Source organism: Astyanax mexicanus, chromosome 1 (genome assembly GCF_023375975.1).
Source record: "Astyanax mexicanus isolate ESR-SI-001 chromosome 1, AstMex3_surface, whole genome shotgun sequence".
Taxonomy (NCBI): Eukaryota; Metazoa; Chordata; class Actinopteri; order Characiformes; family Acestrorhamphidae; genus Astyanax; species Astyanax mexicanus.
The window spans coordinates 65,242,138-65,264,775 of record NC_064408.1 but is presented as its reverse complement, the minus strand read 5'-3'; the positions used below and the strand labels follow the sequence as shown (position 1 = coordinate 65,264,775).

At 38.1% G+C, this 22,638-nt stretch overlaps 1 protein-coding gene across 5 annotated transcripts in view; it reads right to left on the bottom strand.

The window, feature by feature from the left end:
- Positions 1 to 22,638, bottom strand: part of fryl (furry homolog, like) — a 154,444-nt gene that overhangs the window by 113,862 nt on the left and 17,944 nt on the right. For 4 of the 5 annotated variants that reach the window (XM_049481839.1, XM_049481840.1, XM_049481841.1 and 1 more), the window contains exons 2-3: positions 15,797 to 15,867; positions 7,752 to 8,469 (exon numbers count right to left, since the gene is read on the bottom strand). In XM_049481839.1, the coding sequence (XP_049337796.1) occupies positions 7,752 to 7,965 (214 nt within the window). In that variant the 5' untranslated portion in view covers positions 7,966 to 8,469; positions 15,797 to 15,867. The remainder of the gene's footprint in view (positions 1 to 7,751; positions 8,470 to 15,796; positions 15,868 to 22,638) is intronic. The other variant, XM_049481845.1, reaches the window with a different exon arrangement.

Sequence of the window (22,638 nt, the reverse complement as noted above, 5' to 3'; positions counted from 1 at the left end):
CAGAACTGGGTAGCTGCGCTTTCCTCAAAGTGCACTGGCCCCTAGACTATTATCGGCAACAGTTCAAAGAGAGGGGGTTGCTGATTTCACATGTCTTAAAGGAGGCATGTGCTGGTCTTTACTAACATTGCTAGTGATGGGGGAGTGCAGCTTAGTGGGTGGAATAAATTATATATATTATATATATTTTATATATATATATATATATATATATATTTTATATATATATATATATATATATATATATATATATATATATATAACAGTTTAATGCTTGGATAATGTGGATAATGCTGCTTAATGAAAAGAATAAAGGCATTTGCATTATAGCAAACTAGAACAGTATTCTCCATTCATGAAACATGCTGCTGGCTGCTACCTCATCTGTGTCTGAACCACTTAAACAACTGTTAAGAGAACTTGAAAAAATGAGAATAAATATTTAAATCCGCCACACGCACTGAAGCGGACTCTGCTCTGCAGCGTAAGTGCATCAGATCTTCAGGAATTATCATGAAACAGTAACTGTACCATATCCTGACTCTAAACACAAGCCCCAGTTATAGTTATGTAACAGCCTGAACGAGGCAGGCCTTACTGGCCTTGTTGTTAAAGATGCCAGGCAGCTTAAGAAGCCTGCAGATCAGGATCTGCTGTCCTCCTCTGCATGTTATGTCAAACACAGGCAAGGTGGGGTACAGCCACAGCTCTGGGAGTGGAGAGGGAGTGGAGTCGTGCTTTAGAGATGAGCACACGCACACAGACGCACTCACAGCCGTCTGCATGCCCTGGCAGGCACAGGAACATACGAAGATCATCACACAATGGCGACTCATCAATTTTCCAAGCTTGTGGTAAAAAACTCTCCCCACTCAGGCCTGCACACATGCACAGACAGCTTACCGGGCCTGAAACAATATTAAAAAGACTGGCACTTATAGTTTAAAGCAACTATGCATTCAAGCTGTTACTTTATAGAGGCATGCAAAAGTTTGGGCAACCCTGAACAAACTCAGGGTTCTTGCACCATTTTAAAAGCCAAATGTAATGCTTTTTAAGACCTTTTAAAACCTCAATAAAAATAATTTAAAGTTATCCAAAAATGTAGTTATAAATTATTTGGTAAAAAATTATATTTATTGTATTAAAAAAAATCAAAACTCAAATGTTTCTAATGCAGAACAGAGTCAACATTACATATGTAAGTTGCATGAGCTCTTTTGTAGCTTTTTGCACATATAAAAAAGAAAAAGAGAGAGAAAATGATCAATTAAATTATAGTGATGATGTTTATAATACTACTAATAATAATAATGAAAAAGGGTCTTTCCTCTACATAATCAGTGTCCATTTATCATTATCTGACTAGGTCAAATGAGTTGTAAAATGCAGCCTAAAATTATTCGTTAATTATTATAGTCTTAGTCAAGATTTCTTTTGACCTTCTAGTTAGCTGCAATATTAGCTAACTCGCCGCTAACGTTAGTATGTTAGCTAGCTTACCGCTAATGTTAGCTAACCCTCCACTAACCTTAGTTCTCTCCCGGGTTAGATGTTTACAGTGGGCCACTATGCGTTCCAACTGGCATTAAACGTCTAAAAATGTAATACCTAAAGCAAATTTACAGTAAATTTAAGACAATTTAAGACCTTGATTATCTGGATCTTAATTTAGGGCATTAAGAGTTTTTAAGGACCCGCGGGAACCCTGCAAACTTTGTTACTTTGACTAGTTAAGTGAGCGGTTTAAGCAGCTCTTAACAATCCAGAACACTTTCAACGAGAACTAATGGACATATTATACATACTAGATAGAGCAGCCCCCAAAACCCTTGTCTGACCAGAAAAGACCTTCAGGAAGATTTAACAGACTATGGGATGATGGTACACTGTTCTACAATGAAGCAACACATGCACTTGCCATGCAACAGGAATACACTTGATCCATTTACAGATTGTTATTGTTATGACTATACAAATACCTAACTGTTAAGCATGAGGGTGGATGACCCATACTTTGGATTTGTCTTTTGTTTGTGAACTTCCCCACTGCTGGACTAATAAAAACATATCTTATCTTTTCCTATCTTGTGTTGCAGCCAGTGGACCACAAACATTTCACAGACATCCTCTCAGAAGAACGGACTCAAAATATATACAAATTCAAATTCAGAAAGCAAAAGTTAAAGATCATGCTAAGGCCCTGAAAGGCTTTATTGAAAACCTGTGGCTAGACTATTCACAAAACAAATGCTGACCAGAGGTGCCCACAATTTTGCATGCCACTGTATCAAAGAAAATGAATACGTGCTGTTTTTTGTTTGTTATTGTAAAAATAGCTGGATCTTTTTTCTTGCTGTTTTGATCTGTTTTATTAACTTCTGCACACACAGCTGATTAATTAAAAGACAATTTAAAGACAAAATAAATAAAGCAACTGTGTACTTGTAGCAATGTAGTTTGAATACATCTGACCTATTTATTATACATTGTAAACCGATTACAGGAGCTGTAAATAGGGCTGGGTATCGAACTTTGATACCAAAAAAAGCACAGAGTAAAATGCTGAAATGTCTAAAAAATCTCTTTCCCCCCGGCCTCTCTCTCTCCTGAGATACTATAATACAGTAAAGCTCTTGTCTGGCTGACCAAAATCAAAAAGAAATCTTAAAACTAAAAACGGCAATATGCGTAGGATTTTTTTTGTAGTTTAAGCACAAGCAATGATTTTTGTTCTTTTGCTCACTGTTTGTTCCAACAAGATTCAGAAAGATGGAGTCTCTCATGATGACAGTATGAAAATGAGATTATTCATGTCATCTGTTAAATAAATACGTTGTGTGAGAATAATTACAATTTAGAAAAAAGGCATCTAAAAAAGTATAGTTTGGGTATCGGTACGGAATTCAAAGCATGGTATCGGTATCTAAAATTTTAAAACAATAACCAGCCCTAGCTTAGGCACCTGCATAAACCAATTTCATAACACAGTCAAAGCAAAATACACTGTATAATTTAATTCTGCTCTTTCATTACTCTCTAAAACTACAGACCTGGCAAAACTCAAAATACCAAAATATATATTTTTATTGGTTTAAACATTACTGTTGTTTTTGTCTTTTTACAACTATTATGTCATCAGTCAACAAAGCTGATGTAAAATCAAATAATAATAAAAAAGTTAAGAATGTCTCATTATATAAACTGTTGACTAAAAATAAAGTGGTTTACTAGTGTTTACTGGTGTTCTTTAATAGCATATTCTCCCTACATTGTGGGGCTGTATTATAATTTATACAACAGTTAGTTCTGATCTCACAATCTGATTGGTTAAGAAGTGTTCTAGCCGTGATGACATTCGTGATAACATCACGGCCTTCTCACACTAAACTTGTATCACTCCGCCGACGCATTGCCGAGTAACGGTGTATATACACAGTACAGTTTAGAATCCTCGCCTCCACCGGCACCAACAGCTTAACAAAGGCTAGCGCTCAGCCGCGACATACTTGCCCGCAGTGCTGACTCGTCTTTTGTAAAAAAAAAAAAAAAAAAAGGGGAAGGAACATCGCTCGGCTAATGCCGTCTGACAAGCCACAACAATAATTTAACCAGCCAGGCTAGGCTAAACTAAGTTAAAGGTCACCTTCCGCGAAAATCCGATTTTTCTTGTTTTTTGTGGAATACAGTAGGTCTCTCCGAGTTGAATGTGTACACCTGCACATTAAACTGTTTTGCAGCCCCCATTGTCTGCAGGAGCTAAGCAAAGAAATCCCCCCTCCCCCCCTCCGAAAAACGGGTGAATTTTGAATTAGCTGAAGCGACGCAACATCACCGCTCATCAGTTAGGAGGTGGGAGGCAGTGAGCGGCAGAGCGGTGGAGGGGCGTCGCAGTGCTCCTAGCCAATCAGAGGAGAGATATTTGCATGCTGTTTGCATGTATGAATATTCATGAGCAAAGCTGGAATCCGGTCATTTTGGACACACCCCTAAAACAGTCCATTAAAAAAGAGCTATACAGAGACATCTGAGCACTTTTTTTTTACAAAAACGGCTCACATGTCATTCATTCATACTAGAGACCACAACTAGACATTTTAAAATGAAAGAAAAAACAACGGAAGGTGAGCTTTAATGCTGAGCTAAATCAAGCTAGGCTGACTGGGAATTTCCGAAGCGCGGATAGCTTGACTCCGGTCACCTACCCACAGTCCAGCCACACCGGCAAGCTAACCAACACCACACAGCAAAACAAACAGACATGCTCAAAAAATGCACAGCGTTCACCTGATGACGACTCCACGGAACAGGAGAGGAGAGTATTAGTGTTATTTCACGCTCCTAATGTTACCATCTTCACTTATTCCCAATTTTGCTTTCAAGCTAACTTTCGTGGTGTTAGTCTGCCTAAACCATGCATTGTTTTGTAGTTAAGTTTCAGTTCTGTTACAGTTGTGGTGGAACTACTTTTTGGCGGAAGGCACAGTCCATATTAAAGTGTACTCAAACTGAATTTCTTGAAGTTTTTTGATTTATTTTCTTAATTCATTTTGTAAAAAAAAAAAAAACTGTTGTATAAAACACAGAACACTTGTGCTCGGCTCGGTTCGGTTTGTTTGGTTTGCTCGGTACGTATACACTATATAAAGTATACACAAAAGTAAACCACTAGTTCTTATTTAAGCAATAGAACACGAGAGGGAGTGTGTTATTACGAATAACATCAGGCTGTGATGATCTACAGCCTTGCCTTCGGCTCGTGCCTACGACCAAATCACAGCTGTGATGTTATTCGTGATAACACACTCCCTCTCGTGTTCTATTGCTTAAATAAGAACTAGTGTTGTCAATATAAACATTTTAACTGATTAAATACAACAATATTCTGTGAACAATAATAATTGTTCTTGTTTTATGGTGCGAATGAAAATGAAAGAATAAATGTAGAAAATGTACAATGCAATCATATTTATATTAGTGGTGTTAATTAAAATATTTGTGTATACTTTATATAGTGTATACGTACCGAGCAAACCAAACAACCGAGCCGAGCACAAGTGTCACACGCACCGCCATGTGATCCACATGATCAGGATGTGTTGGGCAGGGAAGATTATAGCAGAAGTTGGGGTCAACTTTGGTGGCATATTTAATTTGTTTTAAAAAAATAATGCTTTACTGATTCCAAATTTTTAAGTTTAACATTGCCAACCCTCAAAAAAAAGATTGGATATTCTAGGTTAACCATCAGCATTTTGTTGCATATTTCAGACTATGGGGCTAAAAAAAACACTTAGTTGGGACATTTGTACATCAAACCACTCTAAATAACTCTGTTTACACCTCAACCAATGATTTATTGTGCAAAATAATTGTGTAATTCCTCTCTCTGCTCCAAACTGTTGTGTAACAAACACTAGCTCTCATCTGCTCTTATGCTCTTATAAACGAACAGTGTGAGCTCAGCTGTCAGCATGTGTGCTCTTTGCTTGTACGCACAGCTGAATGCATGCAGTCTTTTAGCTATGTTGCACACGGACAGCTCTGGTTCAGCTCTCTACAGTGATCCCTGCCTGTTAAATAAACGCACCTCTCCTTACAGCATCCTCGACATCGCTCTGCTAGCATCTAGCAACTAGCAGACCCACAGCACTTCACTGCTAATACTGCTCATACTACTCAGCTAATGTAGACACTGTATGGAACATTTCCCCAGAAACAAGGCTGAAGGCCAGACACACACACACACACACTTCAGTTTCTGAATGGAAAGCAGTTAGCAGTGATGCTAACGTCTGCAGACCAAGTCACAGTAACATGGCCCCATTACACAACAACCCCTATTTGGTTCAAAGCCAACTCAAGCAGAGAGCTCCTGCCATTAGTGTGGAGTGTCAACTCATGCAACTCCCACTTCCCAGAACTATTTAATGTAGAAATGCCTTCAGCAATGTCGTGAAGAAACAGACAAAAGAAAGACAGAAAGCATTAAAAGAAAATTAGTAATGCAGAGCAGTCGCACATGAGGTAATGTGTACTTTTCTTTATCAGAGCAGGTCTGAGAGATAGTGTTATCTAACTCAAACGCTGAAGCCTTAACCTTTCATCTCACGCCACGGACCTAAGCTTATATATAATGATGTATTGCACACCTTCTGCAAACTAATACTGACTTCTGCTCCGAGTTTTACTCTGGACTGTTGGGAACTACTCTGCTAGACCATAACTGTTCCACCCACACCTTCTGTACCTCAACAACGGAGTGCTAAAACATTAAATTTACCAGTTTAAATTGGCGGAATTAAAAGTTTGAGGTAGAGCTGAGCAATATGGTTGATTGGTTGTTGTTGTTTTTTTTTGTCTTTTTAGCACATATTTGGCTATTTGTGGCATACACTTGGTTTTATATGTCCCGACAGAGCAAAGGTTGTAAGGAGAAAGTGTTTCATTGTTAGCGGGATGTTACACGGTTGACAAGATGGTATTTTGTCATTTGTTATTAAGTGACTGTTAGATTTGAGAAGCTGGGGAATATGATTATATTTTAAAATATTGCGTTTAATATCGTGGATATCATCAGTGCTTAACAAACACTTACCCAACTGTACAGTTCACTACAGAAAGCGTAATAAATTTTGTTTAGCAGCCTAAACTGAATAAAAATCTCTTAACTATACGAAACAACTATATGAAACAAATTAAATAACTTTTTTTTTCTGCCACTGCTGATGCATTTTGTCTGTATGTCGAAAAGGGCTGGACAGTAACACAATATCAATATTTATCACAATAGAACATATTTTATATTTTTTGTGATTTTTCACTAATAACGGAAGACCAAATGTAATGTAATGTGATGTGATGTAAATGACCAGAGTAACGTACAGATATAATACAAATATCAAATTAAACAGTAAAACATACTATATGTAGCAGCACAATTATATCTTCTTTTATATAAAAAAAAAAAAACAAATTAAAAAACATTTATGTAGCTCGGAATATCAGAATGGCCAGTTAGCCATCTTCACTGACACCCGCAGTCTGTCTGCATCCAGGTGTTCTGGGGGTAATAACTAAAGACTGGAGTGAACTACAGCCATATACCTCATATAATATCAGATATTAGATCCTACTAATCTAACCAGCACAAACAATCCATCTGTTATTAAACATAAACCATTAATTCAGCTTAGAAATAAGCTTGCATCGCCAGTTAACTGACATAGTTGCCAATCTGCTACTCTGAGTTTCATAATAAAAGTCCTCAAACCAGCTTGTATAATAATTCTTGTAAACCAAGAACAATAAAGTACATCCAATGTTGTACATTTTATTTGGACTTCACCAAAATATGGTATATTACTATAGAACATTGGTCTAGAGTTGTAAGAGATATACAGTATTTACATAATTTGTTACTGACTCAAACAGCAGAACACTATATGCTTCCATAGCCTGACAGAGCCAGTGTTTGATGACTTACACCACAGGCGTTGGTTTTTTTTTATACTGCTCATATCAGTAGCGAACCTGTATCATATTGACAGAAATTAAGAAACATATTGTGATAAAATTTCTGGCCATATCGTTCAGCACTAGTGTCAAAACATTTTGACAAACATTGTGTATCATAAAAATTCCTTTTAATACTGTGAAATAATATTTGTAACCTATCGCCCTGCTCTAGTTTGAGGTTTACGAGGCTTATTGAAACTCTGTTATAAACTCTTTTTTCTGCTTGTCTGTACCTTTGGCGTAATGTCGGGTCAGGCGAGTTGGTCGGGTTGGTCGGCGCGACCCCTCCGGGTCTTCCTCTATGGTTTGTCCCATTGACATCAGGCTCAAGCGCTTTATCCTCAGCAAGCGTGGACCAGTCTCCCTTGGCAACAGCCCCCCGGGCTCCACCATCCCTCCTCCGTCCCCAGAGATGACGGTGGGGACGAGGCTCTTGAGAAACTCCATGGGTGTGTTGTGTGCAAGTGTGTGCACTTTCACTCCAGATACATGGCTACTGTATCACGACACACCATCTTCTGTCGGAAATGAGGCATCTGTAACTGGACAGACGACTTTTACTGCGTTAACACATGACTTGATCCAGGCGAGGATATTCTGAGAGACCGTCTGAGATGTCTCCTCGTCCCAGAAGACAGTAAATCTCTTTTGTTTGTCTTGTATTTTTTTTTATTATTTAAGCAGAGTGGAGAAGTTCACAGCTTTCCGTTTTCCAATAAAATCCACAAAGTCAGAGTGTAAAAAGGTAGATCCATCATCTTCGCTCATCGCACCCAGAATCTCAAGCACATGCAGGCAGGCAGACAGACAGGTAAGTATGTATGTATGTAGTCCTGTTTGCACTGGAACACTTAGAAAGTTGCATATCCTGTTGTCCTGCTGCGTGCGCTGCCCCTATAGAATGAGTCAGACTCACCTGTGCAGCTTCACACTGGAGCCTAGCCGTACTACCTGAGGACAGACGGGACGAACAAACAAACAAGAAGAGATCGTCAGGTCTTCCTCCCTCTCTCAGGCGATGATGTAGTCGAGGTGGGCGGAGCCAGAACATGTTGAACACAAGATAACGAATGTCTGGGCTCACAGCCAATAAAAGTGCAGAAACTATCAGCCCTGCCCCAGCCCTGCCCCCTGAGGGGGGGGGGGGGAGAGAGAGAGAGAGAGAGAAAGAGCAAGAGAGAAGGAGAGCGAGAGAAAGAAAGAAAGAGCATGCCCTCATCAGTGCAAAGCAGGAGGGCGTGGCATCTTTAGTGCCCCTGCACACATACTGATAACTCACCGATGCCCTAGAGGATTAGAAGTGTGTACTATACAGAGTGCTCGCATACACACACACACACTCATATACAAACTGACCTGTCCTGCTTGAACTCCTTTCCCCCCTATCTAGAAACAATGCAACAAAAACAGGTCCTGCTCGCTCTATCAAAGCCACACATCAGCTCAGTTTTAGTTTCACTTTATTCTACAAGGATCTGATGGAGTTCCACAGAGTCCGCTGCTGCTAGAGTGAGAGTTCTCTCAGTTCCTCACTGATTTCTTCACTCTACACAACGTGCCACACACTGCGGAGTGATCTCTTAACATGTTTCTAAATCCAGGCTGTTCCACACTTGTCTTTAAGGCCATAAATCACTCAGAATAATATTCCTTGTTTACACTTTAGCAGAGAAATCATAGTTTCCTATGAGAGTCAATGTTTACTTCCTTGTGTTGAAATCCCTTTGCAAGCTGACTTTAAATAAAAACCACTATAAACGAAATAGCTTTAACGAAATAAGCTCCTTCATTCCAAACACAGCTCACTCCTCAGTTGCTTTATAAATTTATTAACCTACACTATTAACAACAATAATAATAATAAACCACACCCACTTTTTATTTTCTGACACTGATACCCTGGTTACCTGTAGTAGTGCTTGATAATATGAAATCAAATCAATATCATGATTAATTGTTCATTATGATAAAGATTTGACCTCAATTACGATTGATAAATTAGTATTTTACTGAATGACAGACATAGCATGTTTTTTTGTTTTTTTTTTTTGGGGGGGGGGGGGGGAGTACATCAACACACAGATATAAAAGTATTATATTTAAATAATTAATAATAATAATAATAATAATAATAATAATAAATGTATTATTTTTTTTGCTTTCTGACGTGTTACCCAAGTCTCACACACCACAGATTTACTTCTAAATTGCAGTTTTTTAGTGGTAAAATACTGTGTAGTGTAAACACCTTTTATTGGCAGTAATACCACACACCTTTCTTAGGTTTGATAAGCGAGGTCAGTCAAACTGTAATGCACAATAAGATATTAAATATACTATGAAACTGTAATTTTAAAAAAATATGCTACCAAACTAATAAAATCAGTCCAAAAACTTTTATCATATTTTTTTTTAAATGTATATGTTACTAAAACAACATTATTTTACCTAAGTATTAATTTGCAGTACATCTCACACTGTATTAGATCAGACCAGTATGGGCCATTATTAGCATTAGGGTAGCTGGGTAATATGACTATATTTTATTGTATCATGATACATTTTCCATCATATTGACAATATGAGTTACTAGGCATATTTAGGATATTAACAGTATATGAAGAACACTGAACCAACTGTACATTTCACTACAAAGTCTGTTAAAATACTTTTAAATTCGATTATGTGCTGCAAACAAGTAAATTAATACATGTGCTCTGCATAAAAAAGTATTTGTATAGATGTTTTCAAGAATCTTCCACTGTTAATGCCATTTGTCTGCACGTAAAAATGATTGCAATAAACAAAGTGTATCGTAAAAATATTGAAAATGTTTATGGGATATCCCTAAGTGATACCCATATGTTACATGAGCAGTTGTGAATTGTGAGCGTACTTGATTAAAACTCTTTCAGTATGCCATAATTTTCGCACTATAAGGCAAAAAGGTTTATAAGGCACATTATGTGACACTAGTAAGAAACAGAGGTGTCGCCATGTTTTCCTTCTAATTCAGCGAGCTAAGCTAAATAAACAAAACTGTAATTCTTAGAAAATAATAAATAAATAAATAAAATATTTTGAAGTCAAACATGGATGCTTATCTACACAGATTTCTCTCTTGTTTATTTGGGTGAGTAAAGTGCTTTAAGGCGCACCGGATTAAAAGGTGCACTGATGATTTCGGGGAAAATTAAAGGATTTTAAGTGTACCTTATAGTGCAAAAAAATACGGTGATGGACTTTTACATGATTAACTTGATGTTCTATTTAACACATAGTACCATCTCATATTTACAGGACATTTTATGCAAATCAGACTAAATGTGGGCACATTTTAAACCCACACTATACTCTGTACTACTGATAGTATATACACTATAGTACATACTCTGTACTGTACTGTCCAAGTGAACCGTGGGCACTGTGAGAGCGGGAAAAACAATTAACAACTAAAGAATGAGGCCTAAACACACATTTACATCAGCTACACTGTGCCTCTAAACTACCACAGATTTATAACAACTACACAGCTGAGTGAATTTCAGTGCATTATTAGCAGCATCTTCAACAAAGCTTGTTTTAAGTTTAGTTTAAGTGATTAAACACAGAGGCCATATGTTACACATTATTAGGCAAAGCAGACCCAGGCATTAAAACCAGAGCACAGTGAGATCATCATCGTCATTACGTCACTGTGTGACGAAGGCGTCTAAACTTCTGCAGGCGAAAAAATCAGAAGCAGCTGAGCTCATGCAGGAGCTGCTAGAAAGTGTTTAGGTAATGCAGGAAAAAGTTCAATTTTAGTTAAATCAATGACAGAGTCCGTCCTGGGAGCCACTTTACATAAAGGCAGGGGGCTGATTGTGCTGACTCACTGCTACACATTCAAATGAGCCTCTGCTTTCGCTGACAATGTACATCGCTATAATGCCACCAACACTCTGTCTGCCCAGCCCCCCATTCAAAACAATGCAGCAGCGGCCCGCTACACAACTCCCCTGAATAGTTTGGGATTTACACCCATACAGTAGTTGACCGGTGACAGGTGCGACATTGCTGAACAGCCCGGGAAGCATTCCCTCCAAAAACTGAAACATGAGCCTAAGCAGTTTAAAGCATTCTTCATTAAGCTGCCTTCATTCTCGGTGTGTGAGGGCAGTGAACGTCCTATTAACACTCCCACGGTCTGACGTCTGCCAAGTCAGAAGATGTGAAGTACAGCTGCAGAATGGAGTCAGGAATGCCTGACACAGCAAAAAAAAATCTCTGTACCACATCGCCACCTGCAGGATATGCTGGAGAAGTGTGGGCCTGTGTCGCGGTGTGTGCATATACAAATAGTCTACTTGACTCGCATACAGTAAACGCAGTGAGAGAGGGACAGAGCGATGCAGGGAACAGCTAAAACCATGCGCTGAGTGAGTGACTGCGCATGAGCATGTGCCTGTGGGAGAGAGAGAGAGAAAAAAAGAAAGAAAGAAAAAGAAAAGACACTGTGTCCGTATGTGTGTCAGAAGGTTCTCACAGGAAATGCTCACACCCTCTGTAGCGTGTGAAAATGTCAGGCCGATGATGTAACGGCTTTAGTTCCATCCATCAATGTGTGAACACTTTTCACACACACACACACACACACAGCAGGACAGCACACTCTCTGTAAAGAATTAGTCTCCATTCTGCGCTACGCATCTTCTTGTATAAAGCAATACTCCAAAGCAGCAGCACAACAAGATCAACGAGCAGCCACAGTGTGTGTCACTGATCTCCAAACAAGTCTGCCCTCTAGCAACAGCTAAGGGCACTGCCCCGCACAGGCTTCAGGCCAAAACCTATAAGTCTTCTCCTCCCCTTTCAGAACAGACACACTGCTTAAAGGCTATTTCAACAAAGACTGAAAAGGAGGAAAAGAAAGAGGGAGGGGGGGAAACGAGAGAGCGAGAGAGAGGCAGGAAAAGTATGAGAGAGAAAAAAAAGAAGCAGACAGAGCAAAATAAAGGCAAAGTGAAAGAGAGGAAGATACAGAAGAAGGCAGAGAGAGAGAGCAAAAGAAACAGAATGTAACAATAAGAGAGGAAGGCAGAGAAAGTGAGAAAACAAAAGTGAGAGAGAGACTGGGAACAAATGAGTGAGAAAACAAGAGCAAGACAGAGACTGAAAATGAGTGAGAGAAAACAAGAGAAAGAGAGACTGAGAAAAAGAGTGAGAAAAAAGAAAGACAGAGACGGAGAATGAGTGAGAGAAAACAAGAGAAAGAGAGACTGAGAATGAGTAAGAGAGAAAACAAGAGAAAGAGACTGAGAATAAGAGTGAGAAAACAAGAAAAAGAGACTGAGAATAAGAGAGTGAGAAAACAAGAGCGAGACAGAGACTGAGAGAGTGAGACAACAAAGTGAGACAGATAAAGAAAAGCAAGATAGACCAAAAGAGAGGCAGAGAGTGAGACAGACTGCAAAGCAGAGAGAATGAGAAAACAGGAGTGAGAGAGAGCAAAGCAGAGAGTAAGTAAAAAGTGAAACAGGAAAAGTGAGAAAGAGTAAGGCAGAGAAAGTGAAAAAAAGAGAGAAAAAGAAGCAGGAACAAGGAAGATCACGGAAAAGAAAGTGCCGAAACAAGCAAGAGCAAGACAGAGATTAAGGAAGAGAGAGTGAGATAAGACAGCGAGACAGAGCGAGAATGTGGAGAGCAAAAAGAAAGCACAATGTTAAAATCCCATAGAGACGCAGAGAAAGCAAGAGGCAGCAGAGAGGGTTTTTAGTGTGGGACATTTTAAACCTTCTCATCAACACAATCTCACACAGAAATCAGCTATGTTAAGCGCTGGCAATGAGAAGGATAAGCAGAGAAGAAGCAGAAAGACTGATGCGGCTGATAAGGCCAGCGGGTAGCAACACGTTTCAGAAAAATGAGGAACAACTCTGTTTCCTCCTTCTTTGTTCCTGAGTTTGATAAGGCTTGCTACAATCTTTAAACAAATTCCAAGTATACAAGATCACTTCAGTATATACAGATCACTGTCTCTGATCTGTTGCACCAACGAGGAACCCTCATCTTAGAGGCAACTTGTGCAAGAAAAGTCCAGCATATAATAAACTGTTCAGAATTGGCATTTAATAATAATTTCCCTTGTATTTTATTGGAAAACAACACAGAACCAATTGTGGTGAATATTCAAGCCTATAAGACTATGTTTACATTATATTAAGGGTAAAAATCAAAGGGCATCACAGGGTATCTCACAATACAGTGATTCTGCAATACTCAATACATTGCAAGATAATTCTCTACAATTCTTAATAGCAGTGGCGTTACTGAAGAGAATACAATTCTCATTAATAACCAAATACCATAATACAAATAATTATGAATATATCATGGTCAGTTTTACAGAATTTGACAAACAATATTCTTCACCGCAGGTTTGCTCTATTCATTTTCATACATACTCAGTTCATATTCATCAATGTTTAGGGCCCAAGATCAATTTTACAGTACATTTTATAGTTTGACGTGCACATATACTAAACAAAAAATTAAAAAGTATATTATAGAAATATTCACACAGGCTCAATGTTATTTTCAGGACATTCTATGATACTTGTGTGTATTTTTTACTTTTTTTTACTTTTGTTTCACAATATTAAGATTAACACCTGTTTCATGCTACAAATGGTATCACTAAGTTATTGCCAACACACAAGCACAGGCGAATTTCATCTATAGTTGAGTGTTTTCAGGTTAAAACTAGCAGCTGCGATACAACAACAAGCTTTTTATTGGTCAAAAATATTTATATAAATATTTTGGACCATATACAGTTCTGGAAAAAAAATATGAGAACACTTAAAAATGATGAGTTTCTTTAATTTTACCAAATTGAAAACCTCTGGAATATAATCAAGAGAAAGATGGATGATCACAAGCCATCAAATGAACTGCTTGAATTTTTTGCACCAGGAGTGACATGAAGTTATCCAAAAAGCAGTGTGTAAGACTGGTGGAGGAGAACATGTCAAGATGCATGAAAAGTTTAAAAAACTGTTATTAAACACCAGGGATATTCCACCAAATATTGATTTCTGAACTTTTCAAACTTTATGAATATGAAAGCTCTGCATCTTTTTTGTTATTTCAGTTATTTCTCATTTTCTGCAAATAAATACTCTAAATAACAATGTTTTTATTTGGAATTTGGGAGAAATGTTGTCTGTAGTTTATAGAATAAAACAACAAAGTTCATTTTACTCAAAAATATACCCATAAACAGCAAAATCAGATAAACTGATTCAGACACTGAATCTTTGAAAAAGTGAAACAGTGATCAAAATCTACGTTAGGGTTGAGCAAGGTGAGTGGTGGTGTGGGTGCAAGGCTGTCTGCCCACAGTCTAACGTGTGTGTGTGTGTGTGTGTGTGTGTGTGTGTGTGTGTGTGTGTGTGTGTGTGTGTGTGTGCGTGTGTTCTGCTGGGTATATGTGGTCTGGCCAGGCATGCCAACAGTGGTGACCAATAGCTCTGTGAAGGCAAGACGGACACCCCTCTCCCCCACGATCCCAATCAGTCCAGGAATGTCAGAGAGGAAGCAGCAGGAACAATACTCAGCAGCGCAGCCTCCCACAATACTAACACACACACACAGACACTCACACAACACACACTGCTTCACACGGGGAAAACAGGAAAACTACTCAGCACCCAGACAATGAAGTGAACTTGACTGATAACAAGGCTGGCCAGAGTGACACATGGCCGTTATCAGAGCATAAGGCCTCAAGACTCCCACATGGAGACTATGCAATTTATCCACCCTGACACTTCTAAAGCACGTACACACACACACACCATTTAGGATCTACTCCATCTTTTAATCACAGTCTAACAGTCTTACAGTGCACAAAAATACATTTTCCAAAGAAGTGAGAAACAAGCGCGAGAAACACGAACCACAAACAAGACTTAAGAGTCATTAACCAGCTAAGCCCAGCTTTGATGTGGTCAACGAAGAGTCAACTGTCGACTCTCAGTCTGAGAGCTCCTCTTCAAGCGCATGAATCAATTAGCCTGTAGTCTGATGTGACTTTGCAGGTGTGATCTCACCACCACTTCCGTGTAAGACCAGAGGAAGATGAAGGCCCAGATTAACACGCGTTTTACTCCCACAGGGCTTAGCAAGCACTTCACACACACAAAGCTTCACTACCACCCACCCACACATACACACACAGATACACACAAGATACACAGCAACTGAGGCAGCACTACAAACATGACAAATATACCTGTGGGCCATAGAGCAGCAGTGGAGACGGTGGGTCAGACAAGCAGTCCAGCAGTGTTGATTCTTCTTACCCTGAGAAATATAAAAATAAAAGACAATGAGGACAGTTAAAAAAACCTAACCAAGATTTAATATCATTTACAGTCATTTAAACCATACTAGCTGATATAGTGTACTGGGCAAAAACACACATATTGGTTTGTAGCTACCACTACATTCTGTTACCTATAGCTACTTTATACTACACAATATTTTAAGTGCTGGGCAGTATACTGGTTCATATGGTATACCGGAGGGGAACTTAAAAAATGGTATGCATTTTTCACATACCGCCACACCACTAGAGGTGCTGCGGAGCGCTGTCTAGAACACCACCACCAAAAAAAGCACAGTAGCAGAGCTCTAGGTAACGCTAGCCAGTTAGCATAACAAGTTAGTACACTGTCCTGCCTGGAGAAACATGAAAACAAAACTCCTGGAGCTTCTGCTGCTGCTACTCCTTTAAATATATGAGTAACTATAGCCCTGTTAAAATATATTAATACTGTAGCTTGAAGGATAATATTAATGCACACTGAATTAAAGGTGTTTGTAAACTGGAGAACCAAGGGAACTTTGATCAAATGATTAACAGCTATTTTAGTACTGTAATGCTTCTAATGGCTTCAATAATAATATATTTAAAACTGATAATAAACTTGTGTCTTACTTGTGCAACAGAGCTTTTAAGAAATAGCTCTTTGAATACTTAAACACTGAATATTTTAGGTCCATTTAGTGTTTATGGAGCTATTTAAAATATTTAGTTTTGTAAAGGAAGCTGTGTTAAAGTTGTTTGTATATCTCTTTTTAAGGTCTGTTGTTTACATTCTTCACTAACCTATATTAAAGCCCAGTCATAAAAATATATATATATATATAAATAATAATAATAAAAAAAAACACAGTGATCTATCGTGAAACAGTCAGAATCTTGCAAAATTTTAATTAACATTAATTAACATTAATTAACATTAATTAACATTTAATTAACATTTTTGGTCACACCGCCCAGCACTAATTATCAGGTTGTTGCACTGTTCGCCAAAGCGTATATAGCTATAGAAATAGGCAACAGTTAGAGGTGGCTATTTTTTCTCTAAACAGGTAATCACTGAGCCTCGGTAAGGTTTGTTAAACATAGCTGGGTAATTTCACACCACCATTAAAGTAGTAGGGACGAGCATTTTAAGTAACTTCAACATTCGAGTGCTGCATTGGTCTGTGTACAGCTGGGTTATCAAAGCAGCTTATATTTTTGATAACTATTTAAACTGATCTGAGCTATGTTGGTCATGCTACAACATGCTAACGTGAACTGATAGTCACAACAGACAAGCAGACCAGTCACAGCTGTTTACTGCTCCAACAGAAGCTAGTGTGACAGAAACACACGACAGAAACCAACGGTTTTACTCTATATTTCAAAACAAAGATAATGAAGAAAAGTTTTGAAAATGATGTTCCCTCCAGCATCAAGGACATAACCTTGAGTTGAAGACTGATTTGAATTAAAGACTTTAGGCTTATGTTGGATTAGGGCTAAATTGAATTGTGTTCAAGAGAACAATAAGGTGGTAGTATATTTGCACGCATTGTTTTGCTTTCGTCCATTTGCAATTAAGCCTGCAATGCAGAGCAGATTTAGTCATTTGTACTGCTGCTGTTACTGTATGCGGAGCTAGGCCATATTTGTTTGTGCAGCTGGGAAAGCTGTGACTGTGAAACTGGGGGGGTGGAAGAGGGAGGAAACCCATGCTAGGTCAGATTGCTAGGTTCCGATTAATATAATTTAGTTACACAGGTACACAGCGATGAAATCAAACCCTGTGGAGTAGCTGGAACAAAATCTTTAATCACAAAGATTACAGAGGAATAAGAATTAAAAATTCTTGTTATAATTGTGTCACAATGGATTGTTTAATACGACTAAAAACATAAAAGACCCCAATTAAATCTGGTTAAAGCAAAGCCACATAAAAACGAGTGTAATAAGACAGACACATTTAAAACAAATACAAATCCAGAGCCACAGAAGAGCAATGTAAATGGACCAGTCTCTTCAAAATACACTCGCCAACCAAAATGCCTTCCCAGTATAACCGAAACACCAGTAACATTTGCAGCGCAGTGAGCAAATTTGCACATTATGTCGCACACAGCAATCTGAAGAGTCTGAATAACCAGAAACACATTTTACAACATTTTACAATTGAAAAAAAACTACAAATCATCATAATTTTAAACAAGGTAATGTTAACAGGCAATTGCATGATTTGATACAAAAGTATTATCCACAAAAGCCTAAGTAGTTGAGGAGCAAATTGGACAGCGGGTAAAAAAAAAAAACTGTTCCTCTAAGAAAGAATGGAATGAATTTACATATTTCTCCCCATACAGGTAATATTGTTATTAAAGCATTCAATGAAGCAGGAGAAATTTCAGTGCATAAAGGGCAAGGGTGCAAGACAGTTTTTGAAGAAATGAAATGCCATGTACTCTAATCCAAAAGGACCGTCCAAAGTTTTAAATCAGCAACAATTCCAAACAACACAATCTGTCATGGTATGGGTGTGTGTTAATACACTTCTGTGATGCCACCCACAACAATTTTTTTTGGACTGATAATACGCCATTAATTTTACCAGAACATGAAACAAGTTACAAGTTACCAGAACAAGTTCAAAAATCAATGCATTTACATTTTCCACACTGTCCTGAACGTTTTTTGATTTGGGGTTACAGCCGGGGTGAATTAAGACACAGGCGACCCTAGGCTGCAACCTTGGGGCCCATGCAATGATTAGGGCCCACTGATTAGCCACATTTTTTTAAATTAATACATTTTCTAGCAACCACCCCGCCTCGCCTAGCTTTGTGCTTCAGTCAGAGACCTTATTGATGATGGGAATGATGATTTTGTCTGTGTCAGTGTGCTCATGGCCACTCTGTTCATGGTACTGTTTATCGCGTGTCCGGTTAACAATAACGCTAAACCAGCAAGCTACCTATAGACTAGGTCACTGTGCTAAAGACTATTAGTTTCTCTCTCTCTCTCAGTTTCTCTCTCTCTTTCTCCCAGTCAGTCTCTCAGCCAGTTTCTTAGCCGGTCTCTCTTTCTCTCAGCCAGTCTCTCTCTCTTAGCCAGTCTCTCTTTCTCTTAGCCAATCTATCTTTCTTTTAGCCAGCCTCTATTTCTCTCAGCCAGTCTCTCTTTCTCTCAGCCAGTCTCGCAGCCAGTCTCTCTTTCTCTCAGCCAGTCTCTCTTTCTCTCAGCCAGTCTCGCAGCCAGTCTCTCTTTCTCTCAGCCAGTCTCTCTTTCTCTCAGCCAGTCTCTCTTTCTCTCAGCCAGTCTCGCAGCCAGTCTCTCTTTCTCTCAGACAGTCTCTCTTTCTCTCTCTTTCTCTCAGATAGTCTCTCTTTCTCTCAGCCAGTCTCTCAGCCAGTCTCTCAGCCAGTCTCTCAGCCAGTCTCTCAGCCAGTCTCTCAGCCAGTCTCTCAGCCAGTCTCTCAGCCAGTCTCTCAGCCAGTCTCTCTGTAAATGGAGTGAAACTAACAAGGTTTTGTGTTCAATTTGACTTGGCTTTTCTCAGGACAAAAGTTTCCCCTCCAAATGATCAAATCTCAAATATCTGACCATTAGCCTGCCACACTGTTGCATACTTACGCTGGAAACTTAAAAATGAGTGAAACACATTGTCCTGCACTTTTACAAATGATGATCGCATGATTGTGTCTGCTTGTTTCTTTCTTATTTTCTCACATTAACCATGCAGTAATTAACGTTAATACACTTGATAGTACAGGAAACATGGGCAGTTTGTAAATCAACAGCCATCCATTGAGTTTTGTTCAGGTGCAGGCACTGGGTCAACATTTGAGACATCACTATAGCTTGAGGGCAACGGTTCATCCACATCAGGTCAGGCTGCCTCCAGTCAAACAGTAGCCAGGATTATAGTGATCTTCCTGGGCATTAATCTGCAGATTACGCCCTCCCTCCTCCCAGACATCCAGCCCACTATCCAACAGCCCGTTACATAAGTCTGCATGCACATGCGTGCACACAAAACAGGCCTTGGGCTGCCAAGTCAAAAAAACCACAGCCGCCGCCAGAGTCGTATTTATAGAAACAGCGAGCATTAGGCAGTATCTCTACATCTCATTAGCTATAATTACTTCTGCCCACACCCACAGAGCTCTGCGACACTGCAGCGCTGTTCCAGGGTCAGCTAACGGTGCGTGTTTATCCTCACAGCTCCTGCACACAAAGTGCAGGACAACATCTGAGCCAACACAGAGGCACAGAGCCTGTGACGATGATGAGCGAAGCAGGGGTCAGCAGAGGTTACAGATAAAGACAGAAACAGACAGAAAAAAAACAACATTCTGTTTATTACTGTCACATGCATTGTGAAGTCTAAAATATAGAACTACAGTAATTAGTACTAAAGCAATGCTATATATAAGCTGTCTGCAGATGTTGCAAGCACATGAACTGAGTTACTACAGACCTTTAATATTCAACTTGCCATAAATATTTCTTGTACAAAATTCAGGAATAAATTGAGAATAATCCCTACACTCTAATTTTATACTTGAATTTGAAATTCAAATTAATTAAAGTAGAATAAGGATTCCATGAAATTCAAAGAATTTGGTAATACATAATTAAGGTGTATTTAACAATAAAGATTTACAAGCTATTAAAATTGTAATATCTTTCAAATTGTGGAAAATTATAGGAGAAAAATTAATTACCAGAATATCTTGCTTTATCCAAGTCGTTATCCTGTAAAATACTTTAAAAATTATATATATATATTTTTAAAACACACTGATTTATTTGACTACTTTGAAATAAAGATATTGCTAATTATACAACATTAAGGGAATGTATGCTCAATACTAGTAACTGTACTTAAAAGACAAATATATTTTAAAAGTATCACATTCTCTCAGATATATGAAATATCAATATTGCATTATTTTGGATTGTTTTCTTGTGCACAACATTATACATATGCGGCATCAATTATTGATTTTTTTATTGAAACTCAGGAGCTCTAAACTTCAAGAGTTGCTCACTAAGTTCTTTACTTCATGTGGTTATGCTAATAAAATCTATAGGGTAAACCTGCAGTAAAGAATATCGGTGGACAAATTCTGTGAAAGTGAAACCATTATATACATAAATCATTATCGTGGGCAATGTATTGTGACAATATCATATCGTAAGATGCCCTGTGATTCCCACCGAAAGTCTGGGAAACAAAGAAGAAGCAGATGAATAAAAAATTGGATGGATGGATAATAGCTATATGTTTTTTTTTTTCATATAAATCTCTATATGGTCACTCACAATTGTGAATGTGAACAGTAACGATAGCCAAATCCGATCTGAGCAAAAAATCAGATTAGAGCAATGTGGCTTAATGTAATGTGAACGTAGCCTTTATCACTACTACTACTACGACTACATAGCTGGGCCACAAGTCAAGAAACAAAAGCTCATCTGCTGGCAGTGTTGGGAAGGTTACTTTTAAAATGTAATCCCTTACAGATTACTGATTACATCACTCAAAATGTAATTTGTAACGTAATCAGTTACATTACTTCAAGTGAGTAACGTAATCTGATTACTTTGGATTACTTACAATATTGTCATTTTTTTTAAGCCTGAAAGAATGTAGCAACCACATATTGCATATTATTATTTTATTTTTCTTTCCAGTCAACAAATAGATAAACAAATAAAACAGCCTTTTCAATCACCCTATAAAAATACTTATGAAAACATTTCATCAAACAATTTTATGAAACACTTCTATAAATTGATGATAAAACCATTTAAAACCAAACAATGTAACAACTGTAAGCTCTCTACTTGCAGGTTTGCCACCAGTGTTAATTTTGACAACAAATTTTGATTTAGTCTTAGTCATAGTCTTGTGACGAAAATAGCATTTAGTTTTAGTCACAATTAAGTCATCTGAAATGTTTTTAGTTTTAGTCGACTTAATGTCATAAGAATATAGTCTACTAAAATTACAGTTGATTTAGTCGACTAAAATGTAAAGGGATGTAAATGCTTTTTCATCAGTTCCCTTGAATTATTAACTATACACTTATACGAAATGAAACGTTTAATAACCACTTGAGTAATATTGTTAATGTTTGAAAGTGAAATATATTTATATATGATTTAATGTATATTATTATTGTAGGTGTGTGACTAATTTACATTTAAAATTTTGCTCTAGAAATCAGGTCATAAAACATCTGAATAGTTAAATTATAGTTTGAACAGCGTTGTAGATGCAAAAACAGCTTTTAAATGATCTAGTTTTATCTCCAGCACATCTACTGGAGCTACAGTCTATAAATGAGATCAAAAACACACCTTCACACACTGTCCTGTAGAGATGCTCTCAGGATGTACTGAGAGACTTCATGAGTTAAAGTGAGAAACTTATGAGAAAGTGCTGTAAGGAATTTACACAGACTTTTGGGTTCATAGATTCACTTATTTTATTGTTTTATTTTGGTTATATTATTGAGTTCCTTTCTGACCTGCTGCTGATTTAACACTAGCTATATCTTTCCCACTGTGATACTAAACAGATGATCTGGTCTTAATGAGTGAGTTCTGTATCAGATCTGTGTTTTAGTGCACTGCCGAGTTAAACACCCCATCAGCTCATGAAATAACATCAGCATTAAAACGCGGATCTCTGCATGGAGACCTGTGACTCTGTGGTCTGCAGAAGCTGAAAGATTAGTGGTGTTTTTACCGGAGATGGA